We start from the raw sequence: 20611 nt of genomic DNA on the forward strand, positions 1-20611 counted from the left end.
CTATTCTCCAATCCACAGGAACTGATCCTGAATCTATAGAACATTGAAAAATGATCTCCAATGCTTCCACTATTTCTAGAGCCACCTCCTTAAGTACTCTGGGATGCAGACCATCAGGCCCTGGGGATTAATCAGCCTTCAGTCCCATCAGTCTACCCAAAACCATTTCCTGCCTAACGTGGATTTCCTTCAGTTCCTCCATCACCCTAGGTTCTCCAGCCCCTAGAACATTTGGGAGATTGTGTGTATCTTCCTCAGTGAAGACAGATCCAAAGTAACGGTTTAACTCGTCTGCCATTTCTTTGTTCCCCATAATAAATTCCCCTGCTTCTGTCTTCAAGGGACCCACATTTGCCTTGACTATTTTTTTCCTCTTCACGTACCTAAAAAAACTTTTGCTATCCTCCTTTATATTATTGGCTAGTTTACCCTCGTACCTCATCTTTTCTCCTCGTATTGCCTTTTTAGTTAACTTTTGTTGCTCTTTAAAAGAGTCCCAATCCTCTGTCTTCCCACTCTTCTTTGCTATGTTATACTTCCTCTCCTTAATTTTTATGCTGTCCCTGACTTCCCTTGTCAGCCACAGGTGTCTCTTACTCCCCTTAGAGTCTTTCCACCTCTTTGGAATAAATTGATCCTGCAACCTCTGCATTATTCCCAGGAATACCTGCCATTGCTGTTCTACTGTCATGCCTCCAACGTGTCCAAATGTCCTCCTCCTGCACCTATTGTCTATTGTTCTTCCCGCTCCCTCTCCTCATGGCGGTCCCCCCACACACTGGGTCCCCATTGTTCCTCCCCCTACTCATGGCGATCCACCCACACCAGTTCCTCCATTGTTCATCCCCCTCCCCCGAAGATGGGCGCTGCTGTGATATTTACCTTGCTCGGAGAATAAGGGGATAGAGATTTGGATCACCCAGAGTGCATGAATCATTGGACTTCTTTACCTCAGAGAGTAGTGAATGCCAAGTACACCCAAGCCAGTCGCTATCCATGACAGGTTATAGGACAATAGAAGAACGAAACATAGTAGGGATTAGGCAAAGCAACGGTCAATGTTGAGATCAGTCACAACCTTGACCAAGAGAGGTTGTATTGCTGACTCTTACTGTCATTTCGTATGCCCTGTTGCTGTGGACATCAGTACACTGATGGTCTGATGCTTCTTTGAATTTTATTTCCTTAAAGTTAACACAGAACGTCGAGGATTATGGCACAAGATCAGGCCCTTTGGCCCATGTTGGCTGTGCCAACCACACCAATTTAAACAGTACATCTGCCTGCATTTTGGCCGAGACGCCTCCACTTCCTGCCCGTTCATGGAGATGGCAGAAGAATTTGATAGTGTAGGCGGACAACAAATGTTTACAGTTGTTAGAGCGATCAAAACAAGAGAGTGCAGATATTAGATCATGCTAAATCATTCTAGCAAGCGACTAGGATAAGCGTTTTTACTCAGAGTGTGAGCAGATTGTGGAATTTACCACAAGGAGTGACAGAGGCAGGTCTAGTCTTAGGGAGATGTGGTGCAGAAACAGGCCCTTCAGCCCACCGTGTCTAGACTGGCAACTATTAAGATCTTCAACCAACCCGCAATGGAACATCATAAACCATCATGGACTTGATTTCTTTTCTAATTGTGTTTTGCATAAGGTTTTTTGTTTACATAGCCTTTTTTTTAAAACTGTTTTGCAGAATTTATGTGTAATTTATGTATAATTTATGTTTTAGAGACAAGAATGTCATTGTACCTATACCTCACATATTTGCGGAGATGACACTGGACTCGACTTGACCATCAAGTACCCATTCACCCTAATTCTTCCCCGACCCATTCCAGTCCCCGCACATTGCCATTAACTTTCCTCCAGATTCTATCACTCACACTTGCCCCCTAGGGGCAAATCACAGCGGCCAGTTAACCTACAAATCCACAGAATCTTTGGGATGTTGGGGGAAACCGGAGCACCCGGATGAAACTCTCGCAAACACTAGGGGAACGTGAAAGCTCCACACAGACAGCACCGGAGTGCAAGATTGAACCCAGGGCACTGATTGAGAATGATCAGCCATGATCACATTGAATGGTGGTGCTGGCTCGAAGGGCCGAATGGCCTCCTCCTGCACCTATTGTCTATTGACTGGAGCTGGGAGACAGCAGCTCTACTAACTGTGCCACTGTATTGGAAGTAGATTGGATTCCTTAAAAGGGAGGACTTCAGTGAAGATATTGTGCAAGCAAAGCACCATAATCCGTGTTTGTTCATATTTCCGAAAATGAATTGTTTCCAAAGGGTTTGATTAGATAATTAAATGTCATATTAAATGTTGCGGCAGATCAAGTATTGCACTTGAATTTTTGCCCTAAATGATTGCTTTCCTCAAATTAATTTATTCAGTTAATTTACTTTTGCAAAGAGAAGACTGAGAGATGTGCACAGTGGGCGGCTCGGTGGCGCAGCGGTAGAGGTGCTGCCTTGCAGCACCAGAGACCCCGGTTCAATCCTGCTGTACCACTCTGCCACTCCTGGCCTTGTGCTTATGGGAATATTTTACCAATGAGATCCATAGAGACACATGTGTCGATGAGAATTTGAGGGGTTATTTCCTTAACGTCTAGTACAATGGTTTGCTGGAAACTTTTTTTCTTAACCTCACAGACTTTCGTTTACGAGGTAATTTTAAGATAGATCTATTTCATAACCAGTTCCATTAGATTTTCTCTTACTGATGGAATTTTAGTTGCTCGCGTTTCTTTTATTGATTGATTTGATCATTATTACAAGGTTGGCTCATTTTCAAGCCAGTGAGATGTAGCCTTTGTTCATTAATACCGTCCTGATGACAGCAATGGGCTTTCAGGTCTTGTTCTTGAAACTTTGTAGAGCAATCAGTTGATCACATCATTCACACAGAGTTGTGGGCCCGGCTTCAAAATGAGGTGTGCTGATTAAAAGCTGGTGTTCAAAGAGTTCTCGTTGTCCTTGTACATACAACGCAACACATTGGCATGCAGGTGGAGCAAGTCATTAGGAAAGTGAATGAATATTCACCTTTATTGCAACTGGATGGAATACAAGAGTAAAGAAGGCTTATTGAGCTGAGTTATTGAGTTTAGTTTATTGTCATGTGTACCGAGGTTTTGTTGCGTGCTGACCAGTCAGCGGAAAAACAATACATGATTACAATCAATCCATTTACAGTGTATATTGACTTGATAAGGGAATAGCGTTTAGACAATAGACAATAGACAATAGGTGCAGGAGTAGGCCATTCGGCCCCTCGAGCCAGCACCGCCATTCAATGTGATCATGGCTGATCATTCTCAATCAGTACCCCGTTCCTGCCTTCTCCCCATACCCCCTGACTCCGCTATCCTTAAGAGCTCTATCTAGCTCTCTCTTGAATGCATTCAGAGAATTGGCCTCCACTGCCTTCTGAGGCAGAGAATTCCACAGATTCACAACTCTCTGTTTCATGCCTCCAACGTGTCCAAATGTCCTCCTCCTGCACCTATTGTCTATTGTTCCTCCCGCTCCCTCTCCTCATGGCGGTCCCCCCACACACTGGGTCCCCATTGTTCCTCCCCCTACTCATGGCGGTCCACCCACACCAGTTCCTCCATTGTTCATCCCCCTCCCCCGAAGATGGGCGCTGCTGTGATATTTACCTTGCTCGGAGAATAAGGGGATAGAGATTTGGATCACCCAGAGTGCATGAATCATTGGACTTCTTTACCTCAGAGAGTAGTGAATGCCAAGTACACCCAAGCCAGTCGCTATCCATGACAGGTTATAGGACAATAGAAGAACGAAACATAGTAGGGATTAGGCAAAGCAACGGTCAATGTTGAGATCAGTCACAACCTTGACCAAGAGAGGTTGTATTGCTGACTCTTACTGTCATTTCTTATGTCCTGTTGCTGTGGACATCAGTACACTGATGGTCTGATGCTTCTTTGAATTTTATTTCCTTAAAGTTAACACAGAACGTCGAGGATTATGGCACAAGATCAGGCCCTTTGGCCCATGTTGGCTGTGCCAACCACACCAATTTAAACAGTACATCTGCCTGCATTTTGGCCGAGACACCTCCACTTCCTGCCCGTTCATGGAGATGGCAGAAGAATTTGATAGTGTAGGCGGACAACAGATGTTTACAGTTGTTAGAGCGATCAAAACAAGTGAGTGCAGATATTAGATCATCCTAAATCATTCTAGCAAACGACTAGGATAAGCGTCTTCACTCCGAGTGTGAGCAGATTGTGGAATTTACCACAAGGAGTGACAGAGGCAGGTCTAGTCTTAGGGAGATGTGGTGCGGAAACAGGCCCTTCAGCCCACCGTGTCTAGACTGGCAACTATTAAGATCTTCAACCAACCCGCAATGGAACATCATAAACCATCATGGACTTGATTTATTTTCTAATTGTGTTTTGCATAAGGTTTTTTGTTTACATAGCCTTTTTTTTTTTAACTGTTTTGCAGAATTTATGTATAATTTATGTTTTGGTGTGTTGGTAGAGACAAGAATGTCATTGTACCTATACCTCACATATTTGCGGAGATGACACTGGACTCGACTTGACCATCAAGTACCCATTCACCCTAATTCTACCCCGACCCATTCCAGTCCCCGCACATTGCCATTAACTTTCCTCCAGATTCTATCACTCACACTTGCCCTCTAGGGGCAAATCACAGCGGCCAGTTAACCTACAAATCCACAGAATCTTTGGGATGTTGGGGGAAACCGGAGCACCCGGATGAAACTCTCGCAAACACTAGGGGAACGTGAAAGCTCCACACAGACAGCACCGGAGTGCAAGATTGAACCCAGGGCACTGATTGAGAATGATCAGCCATGATCACATTGAATGGTGGTGCTGGCTCGAAGGGCCGAATGGCCTCCTCCTGCACCTATTGTCTATTGACTGGAGCTGGGAGACAGCAGCTCTACTAACTGTGCCACTGTATTGGAAGTAGATTGGATTCCTTAAAAGGGAGGACTTCAGTGAAGATATTGTGCAAGCAAAGCACCATAATCCGTGTTTGTTCATATTTCCGAAAATGAATTGTTTCCAAAGGGTTTGATTAGATAATTAAATGTCATATTAAATGTTGCGGCAGATCAAGTATTGCACTTGAATTTTTGCCCTAAATGATTGCTTTCCTCAAATTAATTTATTCAGTTAATTTACTTTTGCAAAGAGAAGACTGAGAGATGTGCACAGTGGGCGGCTCGGTGGCGCAGCGGTAGAGGTGCTGCCTTGCAGCACCAGAGACCCCGGTTCAATCCTGACCTCATCTGCTGTCTGTACGGAGTTTGTACGTTTTCCCAGGTTATCACAAGATGCTGGAGTTACTCAGCGGGTCAGGCAGCATCTCAGGAGAGAAGGAATGGGTGATGTTTCGGGCCGAGACCCTTCTTCAGACTGACCTGCTGCCTGACCTGCTGAGTTACCCCAGCATTTTGTGATACCTTCGATTTGTACCAGCATCTGTAGTTATTTTCCTACACTACTTGTACGTTTTCCCTGTGACCGCATGGGTTTTCTACGGGTGCTCCAGTTTCCCCCATCATTCCAAAGGCGTGCGGGTTTGTAGGTTAATTGGTTTCTGTAAATTGTCTCTAGTGTGTGGGATAGAACTAGTGTATGAGGTGATCACTGGTCAGCATGGTCAGTCTGAAGAAGGGTCTCGACCCGAAACGTCACCCATTCCTTCTCTCCTGGGATGCTGCCTGACCTGCTGAGTTACTCCAGCATTTTGTGAAATAAATACCTTTGATTTGTACCAGCATCTGTAGTTATTTTCTTACACTACTGGTCAGCATGGATTCGGTGGGCTGAAGGGCCTGTTTCCGCGCTGTATCTCTAAACTAAACAAAATTAAACTAAACTTTTTGAAACGTTCTGGTATTTACGTGGATGCTGCCAGTTGCTATCCATGTCTTGGATGTTTTTAAAAGGGTTGAGTGGTAGAAGTAGAAATGTCACTTTTGTGTTTTATGGGAAGCAGAAATATAAAAAATTTACACCTAAACTTCACCAGCTTCAAAACAATCACCTTTTTGGTCGTAAAGAATCAGATTTGGGGAATAAACGTCCGCAGGGGGAAGAAATGGTCAATGAGATTTTCTAAGAAACAAAGTAATTCCGTTTAAGCAAGTTTTCCCTTTGTAAGCCATGTTGACAGCAGATGAAGGGATGTGTGAGAGGTCTCAAAGCAAAGGAGGACCGTCCAGCTTCAATAAAGCAAGCGTTTCAACCCTCTGTGCAAACTGCTATTCCTTAAGAAGGAGCTGCAGATGCTGGTTGGAACTGAAGAAATGCTGCAGTAACTCAGCGGGTCAGTCAGCATCTCTGGAGGGAAGGAACAGGTGACGTTTCAGGTGGAGAACCTTCATCAGACTGAGGGTCAGGGAGGGGTAGTAAACTTGAGGTACAGGAAGGAACAGAACAAAGTAGGGTCTGCATCGATGACTCAGGAAGAGTGGACCCCACAATGGTCCATTATTGCTATTGTTATTATTTATTATTTGAATGGTTACTTGTACCAAGGCACAGTGAAAAACTTTGGTTGTGTGCTATCCAATTAGATCGGATAGTATTTGTAGTTTAATACAATTAACCAACACACAAGTACAATAAGTACATGTGTATGATTTTTTTGTTCATCCCTCCCAATTTCATAGTTACAAACCCACCCTGATTTCCCGATAATCAACTACCCTCGCCAAATGCCATCCAATCTTTCACTCACCTCTCCCACCTTCCACCATTCCAACTCCCCCTCCACCTACTGTACATCTCAGATGTGTTACTTTGTTAAGGCCCACTTACGCTCGGTTGAAATTGTCCGAGTGTGTTAGATATACTTATTTTTTGATCTTGACTAATAGCCACTAGCGATGTATTCTGGAGAATGTTTGCCACTGAATATCATTGAATGAGGACTTGCTTTCAACACGGCTATTAAAGTTCAATAGAACAGTATGAAGTGCTTCACTAAGCCTGAAGGCTGTGAGCAATCCTTGTTTTATAAACTGCAGAGTAGTGTAACTGTGCATGAAACCAAAGAATGCATACTTCACCCAGCGAGAGCAAACACAGTTGGCGTACTTCTGTGTTGAGCTGGAAAGCTGTAAATAAATTAATCGGCAAATACTCACGGCAATATTTCAGCGAGCCAATGGTAAAATGGTGGAAGCAGATAGTCTTGATTCATTCAAATGTAAATGTCGTTCATTGAATAATATTTTGTGGGTAATTGGACACATGAGATGTTGCAAATGTAATGGGAAAACAAGTGACTTTGGACCTGTGCTGTCCAAAGCTGGTGTCCCATTGGTATATCTCTGGGATCTTGTCTGGACTAATTGATAGAGATTGATTGTCGTGATTAGTCAACGACTCCATTAGACGGACTTTGGGCTTCTTTATCTTGCAGACTGAAAACCGACCGGCAATTATAACATAATACCAACCATAAATCTTACCAGCGTAAACCACAATTTTTTGCAAACCATTGATACAAGGTTTTCTCTAAGCTGAGTTTGAGGTTATTTTTCCTTGCCCCAGTGTGGGTGGTATTTTTCTATTATCTGAAACAGCTTTTCATTCAGGATCACATTTAGTTCAATCCTCCTTCAATACAAAATGTTAAACAATAGCCTTGCCTTTCACTCTGAGGTAAATGTAAAATATCCCTGCAGCGTTATCTAGCAGGTCTCTCAGCTGAAATCAGTAAAAGCTTAGCTTCTCCGGTTATGATGTAAACCTTCAATTCATCCCAGAATTCCAATATTTCAGCACGCAGCAGAAATCAAAAATATTTCATAGGATAATAATAAGTTTTTTGTAGCCCAAGATCAGGAAAGTTTTTTTTCAAATGTTCTGCTTGTTTCCGCTTTTCTGGAGTCTCGGCCTTGTTGCTGTACAGGTTCAAGGATGCAGCATAATCCATGGAGGCTCAGTGGCTCGGTGGCTCGGTGGCTCAGTGGGAGCATTGCTGCCTCACAGCGCCAGAGACCCGGGTTCTTTCCAAACTATGGGTGCTGTCTGTACGGAGTTTGTACGTTCTCCCCTTGACCTGTGTGGGTTTTCCTGGGTGCTCCGGTTTCCGTCCACACTCCAAAGACGTGCAGGTTTGTGGGTTAATCGGTTCGGTGAAATTGTAAATTGTCCCTGGTGTGCAGGATAGTGCGAGTGTACGGGGTGATCGCTGGTCGGTGTGGACTTGGTGGACCATAGGGCTTTATCTCTAAAGTCTATAGTCTAAAGTCATGGACTTATAATTCCAAAGCTCAACAGAGTGAAACTGAAATCCATCTCTATGCCAATAATCTTACAGTGACTACATTTGTTTAGATTAGTTTGGTTTATTATCACGTGGACCGAGGTAAAGTAAAAAGATTTTTGTTTAATGGTATACAGTTAGTGGAAAGGCTACACACGATTACAATCGAGTTGTCCACAGTCTACATACAGGATATAGCGTATAGTGCAAGATAAAGTCTAATAAAATCCGATTAAAGATAATCCCAGGGGTCTCCAATGAAGTAGATGATAGCTCAGGACTGCTCTCTAGTTGTTGACAGGATGGTTCCGTTTCTCTAAGTCAGCATCACTAAAACGATTATTTCCCTTTAAGATCATTTATTAAGAAGTTGAAATTGTATAGGGCATTGGTGAGGCCAAATCTGGAATATGGTGTGCAGTTCTGGTCGCCAAATTATAGGAAGGATGTCGACAAAATGGAGAGGGTACAGAGGAGATTTACTAGAATGTTGCCTGGGTTTCAGCACTTAAGCTACAGAGAGAGGTTGAACAGGTTGGGTCTTTATTCTTTGGAGCGTAGAAGGTTGAGAGGGGACTTGATAGAGGTTTTTTAAATTTTAAGAGGGACGGACAGAGTTGACGTGGGTAGGCTTTTTCCTTTGAGAGTGGGGAAGATTCCAACAAGGGGACATAACTTCAGATTAAGGGACAAAAGTTTAGGGGTAACATGAGGGGTAACTTCTTTACTCAGAAGGTGGTGGCTGTGTGGAATGAGCTTCCGGTGGAAGTGGTGGAGGCAGGCTCGATTTTATTATTTAAGAGTAAATTGGATAGGTATATGGATGGGAGGGGATTGGAGGGTTATGGTCTGAGTGCAGGTAGATGAGATTAGGTCAGAGAGAGTGGTCGGCGTGGACTTGTAGGGCCTGTTTCCGTGCTGTAATTGTTATATGGTTATATGATTATATATGGTTATGATTCTATAATTGCATACCTTATATTTGAATGAAACGTTTCTCCTTATTCTTCATTACTTACTTTAAGCAGTTTAATTACTTTTATTTCCACCTGTCTCCTGCTAGATTAATAAACTTGGGCATGTACCAACATTAAAAGAAGGGCCTCGACCCGAAACGTCACCCATTCCTTCTCTCCAGAGATGCTGCCTGACCTGCTGAGTTACTCCAGCATTTTGTGATACCTTCGATTTGTACCAGCACCTGCAGTTATTTTCCTACACAACATTATAATAAATGTGTATGAAGGAACTGCAGATGCTGGTTTAAACCAAAGATGGACACACAACGCTGGAGCAAGAGAGAGCTGGATAGAGCTCTTAAGGATAGCGGAGTGAGGGGGTATGGGGAGAAGGCAGGAACGGGGTACTGATTGAGAGTGATCAGCCATGATCGCATTGAATGGCGGTGCTGGCTCGAAGGGCTGAATGGCCTACTCCTGCACCTATTGTCTATTGTCTATCTCTGAAGAGATTCCTTCTGCTATTGAGGGTGTGCAGCGTAGGTTTACTAGGTTAATTCCCGGAATGGCGGGACTGTCATATGTTGAAAGACTGGAGCGACTAGGCTTGTATACACTGGAATTTAGAAGGATGAGAGGAGATCTTATCGAAACGTATAAGATTATTAAGGGGTTGGACACGTTAGAGGCAAGAAACATGTTCCCAATGTTGGGGGAGTCCAGAACAAGGGGCCACAGTTTAAGAATAGGCCATTTAGAACTGAGATGAGGAAAAACTTTTTCAGTCAGAGAGTTGTAAATCTGTGGAATTCTCTGCCTCAGTGGAGGCCAATTCTCTGAATGCATTCAAGAGAGAGCTAGAAAGAGCTCTTAAGGATAGCGGAGTCAGGGGGTATGGGGAGAAGGCAGGAACGGGGTACTGATTGAGAATGATCACATTGAATGGCGGTGCTGGCTCGAAGGGCCGAATGGCCTCCTCCTGCACCTATTGTCTATTGTCTGGAGGCAGCATCTCTGGAGAGATTCCTTCTCTCAAAGGTATTCTTGGAAATAATATTTTGGAAGGAACATCAGCTAAAGGATTCCTTCTCTCCAAAGATGCTGCCTGTCCTGCTGAATTACTCCAGCATTTTGTGTGTCTTTAAAATAAACATAATTTTAATAGTTGTGTTGCAATAGAGAGGGTTCTTGATCTGTACCAGAACATTTGAAAGATGATATTATAATGCAGGTTGGCTCTTCGTTTCTCGGTACATATTGGTCTTCAGTTTAGATCTACCCATCCACGCAAGTTGGGAATATGTCCCCTGTCCATCCCTTCCCCGGATGCATCCAAACCTCCGAATTCCTCGAGCACTTTGTGTTTTGCTCGAGGTTCCAGCATCTGCAGTGTCTTGTGTTGCCATATAGAATCTCAGGTTTGATTCTGACAAAATATTTACATTTTCAACAAAAGTAAAAAAATGTGGATTAAACGAGAAGAACTGTTCATTGATCAAATATATATATTTTTTTATGAAAGGTTTGAGAACAACAGCCAGGCAAATATTTATTACCCTCCCTAAATCCCAACAGAAGCTTGTAGGTCAAACTTTTGTACTGTGGAACTGGTTAGTAAAGGTACTCCAAAACACGGTGGCGCAGCGGTAGAGTTGCTGCCTTACAACGACTGCAGCGCCGGAGACTCAGGTTCGATCCTGACTACGGGCGCCGTCTGTATGGAGTTTGTACGTTCTCCCCGTGACCAGCGTGGGTTTTCTCCGAGATCTTGGGTTTCCTCCTACACTCCAAAGACGTACAGGTTTGTGGGTTAATTGGTTGGGCAAAATGTAAAAATTGTCCCTAGTGGGTGTAGGATAGTGGTTAGTGTGCGGGGATCGCTGGGCGGCGCGGACCCGATGGGCCGAAGGGCCTGTTTCTGCGCTGTATCTCTAAATCTAAAAAAAAATCAAAAAAATCTAAAACCTTTGTCAAGAAGGGATTATGGATCTGGTGGCATTTAATAAGCTGCATTTTGAATCATTCCTAAAAAAGGAAAAGTACTAGAAATGTTATTATTCATAGCACTCCTGCCCCTGTAAGTAATGGAACAGAACTGCAAAATACCATCTGACAATATTCAGTATTGCTCATGTACTGTCCAAAGTGGACATTGTGGCTTCCTTGCAAAATGGAGTAGGTGCTCTGAGTTTCACCCTGGTCACTCCCTCTTCTCCCCTCTCCCATCAAGCAAGAGGTACAGAACTGTGAAAACACACATCTCCAGGTTGTGGGGCAGTTTCTTCCCAGCTGTTACAAGCCAACGGAACCATCCTACTATCTACAACCAGAGAGCGGTCCTGAGCTACTATCTACCTCATTGGAGACCCTCGGACTATCTCTAACTGGATCTTACTGGACTTTATATTGAACTATACGTTATTCCCATTATCATGTATCTATCTGTACACTGTGGACGGCTCGATTGTAATCATGTTTTGTCTTTCTGCTGACTGGTTAGTATGCAACAAAAACTTTTCACTGTGCCTCAGTCCACGTGAGAGTAAACTAAACTAAGCTGAATTAAACTAAACCAATCTAAACTGTTTCTGGTTTCTTCCCATTCTTTTGCACCTCTTTACATGGTATTTCTCGCTCTCCTGCACAATAATGCATGCCTACACACTCGTGTACACAATAGACAATAGACAATAAACAGTAGGTGCAGGAGGAGGCCATTCGGCCCTTCGAGCCAGCACCACCATTCAATGTGATCATGGCTGATCATTCTCAATCAGTACCCCGTTCCTGCCTTCTCCCCATACCCCCTGACTCCGCTATCCTTAAGAGTTCTATCTAGCTCTCTCTTGAATGCATTCAGAGAATTGGCCTCCACTGCCTTCTGAGGCAGAGAATTCCACAGATTCACAACTCTCTGACTGAAAAAGTTTTTCCTCATCTCAGTTCTAAATGGCCTACCCACTTATTCTTAAACTGTGGCCCCTTGTTCTGGACTCCCCCAACATTGGGAACATGTTTCCTGCCTCTAACGTGTCCAACCCCTAATTCCCAAACATTCCCCAACATTATTTGAGCAGTGTGAAAATGTGCAATTAAAAATTAACATTGTTACCAGGATATCACAGCCACTGTCCATGACCTTCAGAGATGCTGCCTGTCCCACTGAGTTTATGTATAACTTTGGAAAGAATACCAGCTTAAGGACACAAATTGCCAGAGCAACTCAGCGGGAGTTCATCTCTGGAGAACATAGATTGGTGACAATTCAGGTCGGGACCCTTCTTCAGAGGTTCACATGTACCTCCTCCAACCTCATCGACTGCATCGACCTCATCGTTCGCGATGTGGGCTCCTGTACATCGGCGAGACCAATAGTAGACTCGGCGACCGTTTTGTTCAACACTTATGCTGGGTTCGCCAAGATCTATGGCATCTCCCAGTTGCCGGCTATTTCCCATTCCCATTCCCACCCTGACCTTTCTTTCCTGGGCCTCCTCCATTGCCAGACGCAAAATGGAGGAGCAGCACCTCATATTCCGCTTGGATAGCTTACAACCCAGTGGTATAAACATTGAATGCTCCAATTTTAAGTAACTTCCTTCTCACACTTCCCTACCCTACCCTCTCCCTCCTTGCCCCCTTCCTCTCCCCTGGATGTTTCGCCAGTTCCACACTTCTCCGCATTGCTTCTGTTGAGATTACACCTTCCCTGGCCAGCAATGGACCTACCAGGCAACACCTTGCCTGAGGTAATTTGTGGTGCGCCCTGATTGTTCCTGATGTTTTCTCACCTCTCGCTCTTCACCTCCCACCCCCCCCCCAGTTGGTGTTAACCCCCTACTTTCAGTCTGAAGAAGAGTCGCGACCCGAAACGTCACCTATTCTTTTTCTCTATAGATGCTGCCTGACCCACTGAGTTACTTCAGCACTTTGTGTCTATCTTCAGTATATCATATATAAGGTCATCGGTTCATAAGTGATAGGAGTAGAATTAGGCCATTCGGCCCATCAAGTCTACTCCGCCATTCAATCATGGCTGAACTATCTCTCCCTCTTAACCCCATTCTCCTGCCTTCTCCCCATATCCTCTGACACCCGTACTAATCAAGAATCTATATATCTCTGCCTTAAAAATATCCGCTGACTTGGCCTCCACAGCCTTCTATGGCAAGGAATTCCACAGATTCACCACCCTCTGACTGAAGAGGTTGGTTCTACTGACACCTCTGAGTGTACCCCCCGGATTCAGGTTGTGCAGGAACATAACTGCAGATGCTGGTACGAATCGAAGGTATCACAAAATGCTGGAGTAACTGAACAAGTCAGGCAGCATCTAGGAGAGAGGGAATGGGTGCCGTTTCGGGTTGAGACCCTTCAGTCTCGAAGAAGGGTCTCGACCTGAAACATCACCCATTCCCTCTCTCCTAGATGCTGCCTAACCTGCTGAGTCACTCCAGCATTTTGTGGTACCTCCCCTCGATTCAGGGACAGTTTGTTCCAAGAGGTTACTCCAGCACTTTGCGTCCTTTAGCTGACATTCTTTCCAAAGTAAAACATCATGTGCTGGACCTCCCCGACGTGCAGCGGCAGCGTCTTCGCCCGCCCCGGATCGCGGGGCTTGGGTCGGCCCGCTGCGGACCTTTCACCGTCCGGCGCGGCCTGGAACGTGGCAACGTCAACAGCCTGACCGCGGGAGAAGACGGCAGGGGAAGAGAAAAGACATTCTGGCCTTCCATCACAGTGAGGAGGGGACTGGAGGAGACTCACTGTGATGGATGGTTCTTTTTGTTTGATTGTGTGTGTTATTGCTTATTTTTATTGCTCTCATTGTTGGACTGTGGGTAATCTTTCATTTCACTGCACATTTATGTGTATGTGACAAATGGACTTGACTTGACTACCTCAGCTGGACGGGCAGCATCTCTGAAGGACATGGATAGCGACAGTGATATCCTCGTAGTCCCGGCATTGTGGGGCTAAGGACCCCCTCATCTCCTCGCCAGTTGGACTCAGTGCCGCAGTGTCTGTGATGGTGACTTTCAGATGGGATGTTAATCTCAGACCTTGACCGTCATCTGAGATGGCTGTACAACACCCACGGCATTATATTGACGAAAAGAATTATCCCAAATGCCTGAGCCAATATTTAACTGTCAAGCAACATTGCTGAGAGTGATTACTTTTTCATGATTACATTGCTATTTGAGAATCTCATTGTCCACAAACTATTTGCTGCATTTTGTTCCTTTTAACTTGACTGCAGTTCAGAAATAATTCATTGGTTGTAAAGTTCTCGGGAGCCACTGTGAAAGGGACACTGGTAGCAGCTTATTTTGTGCACCACGTTTCCACAAATCCCTCCAAATAAATCCGCTGAACAAAACGGAACAGGGTAACAGCGTCAAATTGTGTAAATCACAACAACTCGCTTAACGATTCATATAAATTTTGAGGTATTCAGTTTATTGTGATTTTATTGCTCTCACGAGGAGATTTAGCTTTAATTTATGTAATTTTAATGCATTCAGCTTCCCTGATGGCTCTTCTGCGCCCAAGTCATGTGTCTCTGCTTATAAGAATAGTTATTAGATTACAATAGCTTTTATAAAGCAGTCTCTAATTAGAAAGAGGAGCAAAACACTTCTGCGGAGCTGGAATAGTTTAGCTTATTAATGTCACACGCACTGAGGTACAGCACAAAGCTTTTTTTTTTCATGCTATCCTACCCAATACACGATTACAATCAAGCTGCCTACAATGTACAGATATAGGATAAAGGGTATATTATTTAGTGGAAGATAAAGTCCAATAAAGTCTGATTGAAGATAGACCAAAGGCATCCAATGAGGTTGATGGTAGGTCTGGATCCTACTCTAGCTGGTGAGTGGATGATTTAGTTGCCTGATAACAGCTGGGAAGAAACTGACCCTGAATCGGGGGTTACGCATTCTCAAACCTCGTGACCAGGGTGAGACGGGGTCTGTAATTATGCTGGGGGCCTTGCGAAGGCAGCATGAAGTGTACATGGAGTCAATGGAAGGGAGATTTGTTTGTGTGATGGTCTGGGCTATGTCTAGGACTCGGCAATTTCTTGCGGTGTTGGATGGAGCTGTTCCCAGACCAAGCTGTGGTGCATCTGGATAAAATGCTTCCTGCAGCATATCTGTACAAGTTGGTGACAGTCGTTGGAGACATGCTGAACTTCCTTGGCTTTCTAAGGGATTAGAGGCATGGGTGTGCTTTCTTGGCCATTGCTATGCCATTATAAGCAATTTGAACCAGGGTCTTCCTGTGTGGGAGGGAATGCGTGTTGTTTTGTTATAGTGAAAAATAGATTTGTATATTGAGGACACAGACCCCAAAGACCTAATGCCATTGTAGCAAAAATGCATGAATGGAATGTTATAAGGTGAAAATTGGCCGCATTTATTTCTCTCTTCAGTATTGCGAGAATAGTTATTTCTATGACGGCGGAAGAAATGGGCCAGCGATGAATTACATTAAATAGCCCGTGCGGTTATGCTAGTAAAGTGCAATCAGTGACCCACCTCCCCCCATGGACCACTGACCGAATGGCCTTCAAGAGTCAATGGTTAAATCCATCACACTCTAGTCCTGACCCACGATGCAGCAATAAAGTTGATGCTTATAGCACTAGAGACTCGGGTTTGATCCTGACTGTGGGTGAGTTTGTACAGTTTGTACGTTCTCCCTGTGACTGCATTCTCCGAGTGCTCCAGTTTCCTCCCACAGTCCAAAGACGTGCAGGTTTGCAAGTTCATTGGCTCAGATAGAAATGTCCATTGTCCCTAGAGTGTGGGATAGTATTGGCGTACATTGCCATCGCTGGTCGGTGCGGACGCGGTGCGCCAGTTTCCATGTAGGATAGTATTGGCGTACGTTGCCATCGCTGGTCGGTGCGGACGCGGTGCGCCAGTTTCCACGTGTATCTCTAAAGCTAAAGTCTTAGAACTCAAGAAGACCAATGAGTAAAGCAGAACAGGTTTCTGTTTAGAGTACGGTTATTCCAAATTACTTCACGGTTATACTAGGAGCTGCAAAACACAAAGTGCTGGAGGAATTCAACGGACCGGAAAGCATCCGTGGAGGGAATGGAAAGGAGATAGAGTTGGAAACTTCAGACTGAAGTGACCGGCAGGTTCAAAAATAGCTTCTTCCCAACAAACATCAAGTTGTTGAGCACCACACACAATACTAACCTCAACTATTAACTACCGACTCTCTAAGCACTAAGGACTGTTTGGACTAGTTTGTGGTCATTCATCAATTGTTTTTTTATGATATATTCCCTCTCGTACTGTGTTTATAGGCTTGTTATGCTGCTGCAAGTAAGAATCTCATTGTTCCATTGTTGGTATATTTGACAAATTAAACACTTGAATTTTGAAGAAGGGTCCCGACTCCAAACATTGCCTGTTCATTCTCTCCAAAGATGCTACCTGACCTGCTGAATTTAGTGCAAGGTAAAGCCAGTGAAGTCTGATCAAAGATAGTCCAAGGGTCGCCAATGAGGTTAGTAGTTCAGGACTGCTCTCTGGTTTTCGTCGAATGGTTCCGTTGCCTGACAACAGCTGGCAACTATATTCCATTTGGTCCAGAGTTTCAGAAACGACAAATGGAACTGTTTGCAATGAGCAACAAGCTATTGCTAATTCTGCATGGCAAATATTCTGCCTCTTTGGGTGACGTGCTTACTGCAGAGTTGCCAAATATGAATATTAATAGTTTAACAGTTTGTGAATCTCCTCCAGAGTATTGTGTATCCCAGCAACATGCAAGATATATTTATAGAGAAAGAAAGTATTTGGAAACTGTTAATTTTTTTATCACAAAACAATTTTGTTTCCCATTGATGTAATGCTGAGGCTCTCCAAGACACTGGTCAGACCGCATTTGGAATATTGTGAGCAATTTTGGACACCATATCTGAAGAAGGATGTGCTGGCTCTGGAGAGGGTCCAGAGGAGGTTAACAAGATTGATCCCAGGAATGAGTAGGTTAACCTTTGATGAGCGTTTGTCTGCACTGGGCCTGTACTCGCTGGAGTTTAGAAGAATGAGGGGGAGACCTCATTGACTCATGCAGAATAGTGAAAGGCTTGGATAGAGTGGATGTGGAGAGGATGTTTCCACTTGTGGGAGAGTCTAGGACTAGAGGTCACAGCCTCAGAATTAAAGGACGTTCTTTTTGGAAGGAGATGAGGAGAAATTTCTTTAGTCAGATGGCGGTGAATCTGTGGAATTCTTTGCCACAGAAGGCTGTGGAGGCCAAGTCAGTGGATATTTTTAAGGCAGAGATAGATAGATTCTTGATTAGTACGGGTGTCAGGGGTTATGGGGAGAAGGCAGGAGAATGGGGTTAGGAGGAAGAGATAGATCAGCAATGATTGAATGGCAGAGTAGACTTGATGGGCCGAATGGCCTAATTCTACTCCCATCACTCATGAACTTATGAACATCGAGTGCAACAGGCCACTGTGGCTTAGATTTATTTGATTAGGGTTTGGAAGATTTCATCCTTTTAAAGCATCTGGAAATGCGACTGTAGCAATTTTAATTTGCAACAATTTAAAGGCTTAATATTCAGTCTGCTTGTTTGCACTATTTGTGCTTCACGTTGCTAATCTATTTATTTGTCTGCTACCATTCTCAGGCAATGTGCAAGTGGCTGATATCAGGGCCGAGCAGATTGAACAGAAGAGCATCACGTTGGCGTGGCAAGAGCCGGTCTTCTCCACCAACAACGGCACACAATACGAGATCAGGTTTTATGAAAAGGTGATCGATAACGTTCTGGGCAGTAGGAAATATGGCTGGAAGTAGGATTTATTTTTTTCTCAAAAACTTAGAATGGCGGCCGATAGAGCTTATGCCGCACAGCGCCAGAGACCCGGGTTTAATCCTGACCTTCGGATGCTGTCTGCGTGGAGTTTGCACGTTCTCCCTGTGCCCAAGGGCCCAGCACGGATCTCCGTGGAACTCCACTGGTCACAGACCTCCAGCCTGAATATTGTCCTCCCACCACAACACTCTTATCTTCGATCAGAAGCCAGTTTATAATCCATACAACCAAGTCACTGTGAATCCCATGCACCTTGATCTTCTGGATCAGCCGACCATGCGGGACTTTATCAAATGCCTTAGTAAAATCCATCCACACAGCATCCACCACCCTACCCTCATTGATCATCTTTGTCACCTCAAAAAAAGGTGAAAAGGGAAATAGGGGACTTGGGTACGACCTCACCCTGTCCCATTCCACACTCATACTTCCCTCCGACTTTACATCTCACTATTTTCCTCTCCTGATCTGACACCCTTTTTTTTTCTCCTTTTCACTTACTCTACCCATATGCCAATTTAAATCCCTCTCACCTGTATCCACCTATCACTTGCCAGCCTGTGTCCCACCTCCACCTCTCTTTTCCTGCTTTCTCTCCCTCCTGCCACAATCAGGCTGAAGAAGGATGCCGACCTGAAGCGACACCACTCCATTTCCTCCCCAGATGCTGCCCGACCTGCTGAGTTCCTCCAGCGCTTTGTGTAAGGCATTTGGAACCTTCACTCCTCTCTCACCTTCTCTCCTGCCTTTATTTATCTTGAATGGGTTTCCACAAGTGTTAACGATGCTACGAGCCGCACTTTGACTAGGTTGGGCCACTCGTCTCTTCATCCATTACAGGATGGTCAACAACCGAGAAACTTGAGAAGAGCTTTCCAGCCAGTAACCCATTCCAAGATGTGCAGTGAATCACGCGTTAGCCCCCACTAGCTACTGTAAAGATCTGTGCCCGGATATTGTTGTGGTTTTCTTCAGCTTCGAAATTAAGACAGGCGACACGGAGAATTCTTTGAGAAGTTATTCACAAAATGCTGGAGTAACTCAGCAGGTCAGGCAGCATCTCGGGAGAGAAGGAATGGGTGACGTTTCGGGTCGAGACCCTTCTTCAGACCCTTCGTCACCCATTCCTTCTCTCCCGAGATGCTGCCTGACCTGCTGAGTTATTCCAGCATGGTGTACAGGCAATGCCTAAGTCAAAGGTTACCAAAGTAGGAATGCCTAAGGATTAAGTCTAAGGACCAAATATGGAATAAGGGATATAAGGACTGCTAACTGAGAAATAATGCCAGGACTGAGGAACGCCTAAGAGTACACATGCTACACAGTTAACACTTGAATGTCTGAATAGTTACAATGTGCATGCTGCACAGTTACACTTGAATGTCTGAATTTTGTGCACTATACAAAATATATACTCCCATAATATCAGACTAAACCTGCATTCTGCACCTGTTTCAAGCAATATACAGTATGTAATCCAAGAATGAAATTGCAAATCATCTCTTTGTGTGGAGGGTTTAACATGTAATTACTTCACCCGCGGCTGCCTTACAAAAAAAAACTATTTGAAAGATAACCATTTTGACCAAATCAAATACACTAACAGCGACTGCATTGTTATAAGGAACAGGGAGCAAAGTAACACATGCTTTGCACAGACATCAATGTCAGTGAATTGCATTACTAAGGACCAACATTGTGTGCACTAAATAGTGCATTTACCACAAAAGATAAACATATTATTGAAATTCACGGGACTTACCACATGTCCCTCAAAGTCTGCCCTTCTCATTATAGGTCCTTCACAATGGTGTCAGATTAGGTAAAAGGGAAGTGCAACGAGACCTGGGTGTCCTTGTACACCAGTCATTGAAGAAAGCTAATGACATGTTGGCCTTCATAACAAGAGGAGTGGAGAATAGGAGCAAAGAGGTCCTTCTGCAGTTGTACAGGGCCCTGGTGAGACCACATCTGGAGTAATATGTGCAGTTTTGGTCTTCTAATTTGAGGAAGGACATCCTTGCTATTGAGGCAGTGCAGCGTAGGTTCACGAGGTTAATCCCCGGGATGGCGGGACTGTCATATGAGGAAAGATTGGAAAGACTGGGCTTGAATTCACTGGAATTTAGAAGGATGAGAGGGGATCTTATAGAAACATATAAAATTATAAAAGGACTGGACAAGCTAGATGCAGGAAAAATGTTCCCAATGTTGGGGGAGTCCAGAACCAGGGGCCACAGTCTAAGAATAAAGGGGATGCCATTTAAAACTGAGGTGAGAAAAAAAAATGTCACGCAGAGAGTTGTGAATTTGTGGAATTCTCTGCCACAGAAGACAGTGGAGGCCAATTCACTGGATGAATTTAAAAGAGAGTTAGATAGAGCTCTGGGGGCTGGCGGAATCAAGGGATATGGGGAGAAGGCAGGCACAGGTTTCTGATTGTGGATGATCAGCCATGATCACAATGAATGGCGGTGCTGGCTCGAA

General features: G+C 44.4%; 1 protein-coding gene across 1 annotated transcript in view; it reads left to right on the forward strand.

Moving 5' to 3' along the window:
- epha10 (EPH receptor A10) overlaps positions 1–20611 on the forward strand; it is a 510644-nt gene that overhangs the window by 376937 nt on the left and 113096 nt on the right. The window contains exon 6 of the mRNA XM_078423327.1: positions 17936–18060. Coding sequence (XP_078279453.1) covers positions 17936–18060 — 125 coding nt within the window. The remainder of the gene's footprint in view (positions 1–17935; positions 18061–20611) is intronic.

The sequence above is a fragment of the Rhinoraja longicauda genome, chromosome 27 (genome assembly GCF_053455715.1).
Source record: "Rhinoraja longicauda isolate Sanriku21f chromosome 27, sRhiLon1.1, whole genome shotgun sequence".
Lineage (NCBI taxonomy): Eukaryota > Metazoa > Chordata > Chondrichthyes > Rajiformes > Arhynchobatidae > Rhinoraja > Rhinoraja longicauda.